This window comes from Oncorhynchus kisutch, linkage group LG20 (assembly GCF_002021735.2).
Source record: "Oncorhynchus kisutch isolate 150728-3 linkage group LG20, Okis_V2, whole genome shotgun sequence".
Taxonomy (NCBI): Eukaryota; Metazoa; Chordata; class Actinopteri; order Salmoniformes; family Salmonidae; genus Oncorhynchus; species Oncorhynchus kisutch.
In genome coordinates, this window is record NC_034193.2 from 51,721,818 (window position 1) to 51,726,979 (window position 5,162).

At 40.0% G+C, this 5,162-nt stretch overlaps 1 protein-coding gene across 1 annotated transcript in view; it reads right to left on the minus strand.

The window, feature by feature from the left end:
* The window catches only part of LOC109876510 (4-aminobutyrate aminotransferase, mitochondrial), an 8,517-nt gene extending 6,414 nt beyond the window's left edge, over positions 1 to 2,103 (minus strand). The window contains exons 1-3 of the mRNA XM_031799740.1: positions 1,977 to 2,103; positions 1,735 to 1,813; positions 67 to 161 (exon numbers count right to left, since the gene is read on the minus strand). Of these exons, the coding sequence (XP_031655600.1) occupies positions 67 to 161; positions 1,735 to 1,813; positions 1,977 to 2,027 (225 nt within the window). The 5' untranslated portion in view covers positions 2,028 to 2,103. The remainder of the gene's footprint in view (positions 1 to 66; positions 162 to 1,734; positions 1,814 to 1,976) is intronic.
* Positions 2,104 to 5,162: the final 3,059 nt, after the last annotated feature.

A 5,162-nucleotide genomic window follows, 5' to 3' on the forward strand; every position in this document is an offset into this window, starting at 1 on the left:
TGTGTGATAAACTTAGTAGGTCTGGTCCTAAGTGTGATATGGTCGAGCGTTGATCTATTGAGTTACCTTAGATCTGGGACCTGGAACCTCCGTCTTCATACAAGGACCATCAAACTCAACTTCCTCAACTCTTTTAGCGGTTGTTTGTTGATGGCGGTGTCCTATGGAAAATGGGAACGAGATTCTATGGGTTATTTGAGTTATGAAGTTTTGTGCCAACGCCAAAAACACATCCAATCAGTGGGAAGTCACAAGACAGTACGGCAAATCACAAATACCTCACGAGGAAGCTAGATATTAATCTGTAATGAGTTGGATCAAGAGGAGTGCGCAGAGGTGGGAATTAATGATCAACTGTGTTTTCCAGTTGTGTCTTGTTCTGGGAAGTTGAATGGCTCAAAGACATGATGCTTGTTTGACTGACAGAAAGTACACGTGTAGGATCTTCATTTGAGCCAGTATGCCACTGCAGGAAATGAATCCTGCAGTAACAGGATAATTCATGGACATTTTTGTAGGGTTTGATGTGTGGAAATGACAAACTTCAGAAGCCTTTTTAAAACCTCAAATACACAAGTTTAAAATGTCCTGCGTTGCAGAAAAGTTCTCCTGCCACCGGGTGATCAAATGTAGCGATAATAACATAATGTAGTGATAATAACATAATGTAGCGATAATAACATAATGTAGCGATAATAACATAATGTAGCGATAATAACATAATGTAGCGATAATAACATAATGTAGCGATAATAACATAATGTAGCGATAATAACATAATGTAGCGATAATAACATAATGTAGTGATAATAACATAATGTAGCGATAATAACATAATGTAGCGATAATAACATAATGTAGCGATAATAACATAATGTAGCGATAATAACATAATGTAGTGATAATAACATAATGTAGCGATGCATTCAGAAACTCACAAGACATTCCACAATCTCCTTTCTTCCAATTATCATTGTGTTCAACCTATTAGTTATTACCATAATGTTGAATATGTACTATCTTTCTATAAATAGCATGTGAGAAGCCAGCATTACCTATCACTAAACAGCAAATTCTCCAGTGTAAAAAAATATATATATATATTGTTAAATCAGCACTGAAAGTGTGGAGTCTGTGGACCCATATACACACAGGAACAGTGTTAAATGAACACTGTAAGTGTGGAGTCTGTGGACCCATATACACACAGGAACAGTGTTAAATTAACACTGAAAGTGTGGAGTCTGTGGACCCATATACACACAGGAACAGTGTTAAATTAACACTGAAAGTGTGGAGTCTGTGGACCCATATACACACAGGAACAGTGTTAAATTAACACTGAAAGTGTGGAGTCTGTGGACCCATATACACACAGGAACAGTGTTAAATTAACACTGAAAGTGTGGAGTCTGTGGACCCATATACACACAGGAACAGTGTTAAATTAACACTGAAAGTGTGGAGTCTGTGGACCCATATACACACAGGAACAGTGTTAAATCAGCACTGTGGAGTCTGTGGACCCATATACACACAGGAACAGTGTTAAATGAACACACTGCTTCGTGTAAAGCCTTATTGAAATATTTCCCAGAGTGCCTTGCCTTTCGAGTAAATTGTAGACTTTACCACCCACGACTGTATTTGTTAGTGACAGAGACATGGTTATAGCATTCATCCATTTTGATAGATCTACTATGGTAAGCCATATAGAAGTTTCTCTCCTCTTACCTGAAGCAGACAACCCACGGCTGGGTCTCAGAGAGGAAGCAAGATGGCGGCTTAGAATACTGGAGGCCATGCTCCTCAGCTACCACAAGAAGAATGCAAAAAAAGGTTGATTTTCATATTTTCTTGACACTGCACATAAATACCAATAAAAAATAGGTTATCACACATACAGTATACTCTTAAAAATATCAAATTATGCTGGTTGACTGCTCAGTAGTTTAAAATGTATAGGAAACACTCACTGTGGAAGTGTGAAAATGTGATGCAGGTGGAACCACAAGACTGTATGCCATCGTCTTTACTCCACAACAGTCTTTTATATCTCAACCTCAGCCATTTAGAGAAGCGGGTGTGGAGGTGGAGGCCAGTGCGGAATCATCCGGTATACCACACACCACTATCATTGACTAGACTGCTCTCCGGGAGACTAAAGGGTCAGGTCATGACAGTAATAATTGCAGATACAGGATGTATCAAAATAGGTTGGTTTTAGATTAACTCCGTTTTGAAAGAGGACTTCTATGACAGGTCAGCGAGGGTGCGTTTCATGTATTCATTCATTGCTGAGGTCAAGATTCTTACATCCTGAAATGTCCAGTTTTCCAAAAGGTCACACGTTAAGCATTGGTAGACATTGGAACGACAGGTTAACATGATTCCTTTGGATTATTATTCTGGCATGAAAACATTGAGATGTAACTGTGACTAACTTCTCTTTATTAAAGCCTTATAGACCAAGAACCTTCCTGGCTAAAGCCTGTATGTGTACTACATTCTGGTCTACAGTTTAACACAGGCAGCATTCCCGTTACATCTCTTGGAGTACAAAAGCGTTGATAAAACACATTTGTCAACATGTTTTTTAAAATCAGCATTGCATACAGTGGACAGGTTTTCAAATACTGCTTTTCCAAACATATACATATTGTATTGCAATTACATAATTACAAGATCAAAATCTTTGCAACATTTACAGTATAAATACAGTTGAAGTCAGAAGTTTACATACACCTTAGCCAAATACATTTCAACTCAGTTTTTCACAATCCTGACATTTAATCCTAGTAAAAATCCCCTGTCTTAGGTCGGTTAGGATCACAACTTTATTTTAAGAATGTGAAATGTCAGAATAATAGTAGAGAGAATGATTTATTTCAGCTTTTATTTCTTTCATCACATTCCAAGTAGGTCAGAAGTTTACATACACTCAATTAGTATTTGGTAGCATTGCCTTTAAATTGTTTAACTTGAGTCAAACATTTTGGGTAGCCTTCCACAAGCTTCCCACAATAAGTTGGGTGAATTTTGGCCCATTCCTCCTGACAGACCTGGTGTAGCCAAGTTAGGTGAGTAGGCCTCCTTGCTCGCACACGCTTTTTCAGTCAATACCTTGACTTTGTTGTCCTTAAGCCATTTTGCCACAACTTTGGAAGTATGCTTGGGGTCATTGTCCATTTGGAAGACCCATTTGCGACCAAGCTTTAACTTCCTGACCGATGTCTTGAGATGTTGCTTCAATATGTCCACATAATTTTCCTCCTTCATGATGTCATCTATTTTGTGAAGTGCACCAGTCCCTCCTGCAGCAAAGCACCCACACAACATGATGCTGCCACCCCTGTGCTTCACGATTGGGATGATGTTCTTCGGCTTGCAAGCATCCCCTTTTTTCCTCCAAACATAATGATGGTCATTATGGCCAAATAGTTATATTTTTGTTTCATCAGACCAGAGGACATTTCTCCACAAAGTACGATCTTTGTGCAGTTGCAAACCGTAGTCTGGCTTTTTTATGGTGGTTTTGGAGCAGTGGCTTCTTCCTTGCTGAGCGGCCTTTCAGGTTATGTCAATATAGGACTCGTTTCACTGTGGATATAGATACTTTGTACCCGTTTCCTCCAGCATCTTCACAAGGTCCTTTGCTGCTGTTCTGGGATTGGTTTGTACTTTTCGCACCAAAGTACATTCATCTCTAGGAGACAGGATGCGTCCCCTTCCTGAGCGGTATGACGGCTGCGTGGTCCCATGGTGTTTATACTTGCATACTGTTTGTACAGATGAACGTGGTACCTTTTAGGCATTTGGAAATTGCTCCCAATGATGAACCAGACTTGTGGAGGTCTACAATTTATATTCTGAGGTCTTGGCAGATTTCTTTTGATTTTCCCATGATGTCAAGCAAAGAGGCACTGAGTTTGAAGGTAGGCCTGAAATACATCCACAGGTACACCTTCAATTGACTCAAATTATCTCAATTAGCCTATCAGAAGCTTCTAAAGCCATGACATCATTTTCTGGAATTATCGAAGCTGTTTAAAGATACAGTCAACTTCGTGTATGTAAACTTCTGACCCACTGGAATTGTGATACCTTGAATTATAAGTGAAATAATCTGCCTGTAAACAATTGTTGGAAAAATGACTTGTGTCATGCACAAAGTAGATGTCCTAACCGACATGCCAAAACTATAGTTTGTTAACAAGAAATTTGTGGAGTATCTGAAAAACACATTTTAATGACTCCAACCTAAGTGTATGTAAACTTCCGACTTCAACTGTATGTGCCTAAAATACACTGTACTGCAAGTACAGTATAGTTTCAATACACACAAACAGCCATAAATGAAAGTTGAACAATGTAACTATTCAGTGTTGATAAGCAGAATAGTGCAGGTGATAAGTACTGAAGAGGACATTACTAAGGAGATCATCTGCATGTTGGCAGTGAAAAGATTCATTAATGACCGGTTCATACCCCACAACGTTACAGTAACATCATTACTACAACAACCAGCTGGTATCAACACAGCAACCAAGGGAGTGAGAGAAATAAAGAATGAGGGAGGGAACAAGTTCATTAGTCTGGACAAAGCTTGGCCATCCTCCTCCAGAAGTCCACCCTTTCCTTGGTTGAGTCTTCCGCCCTTTAAACATATGATTGGCTGAATCAGTCCGTGACAGATCACATGAGGTACCAGGCAGCCAATCCGGCGACAGCAGCCGCCCAGCTGGCCAGAACCATCTGACCAACAGCATGTCTCAGCAGCATCCTGGCTAACTGACAGGCAAAGTTAGTGTTGCCACTGGCCACTAGAGAGAGAGAGGAGGAAAAGGAGAAGAAAGAGAAGGATAATAATTCAGTCATTCATGTTCTAATTTCTAGAAACTATCCTGAGTGAAAGATTGCATTGTGACCTCGTTCTGTTACTACTGTTAGTACCAAATGTGTTGTCATATGACATGTCTAATTGATGCCAAACACAGAAAAAGGAGATGTTAAAGTGGGAGAAGTTCAGGCAGGCAGCTTACCCATTTTGGCAGCGTAGTAAGGGCACTTGTTAATGTCTCCGTCCATGTCCCCATGACCATGTCCTGGGAACCCTGCGTCCAACACCACCTCCTTGATGCTCTTCCCTGCCTCCTCCAGCT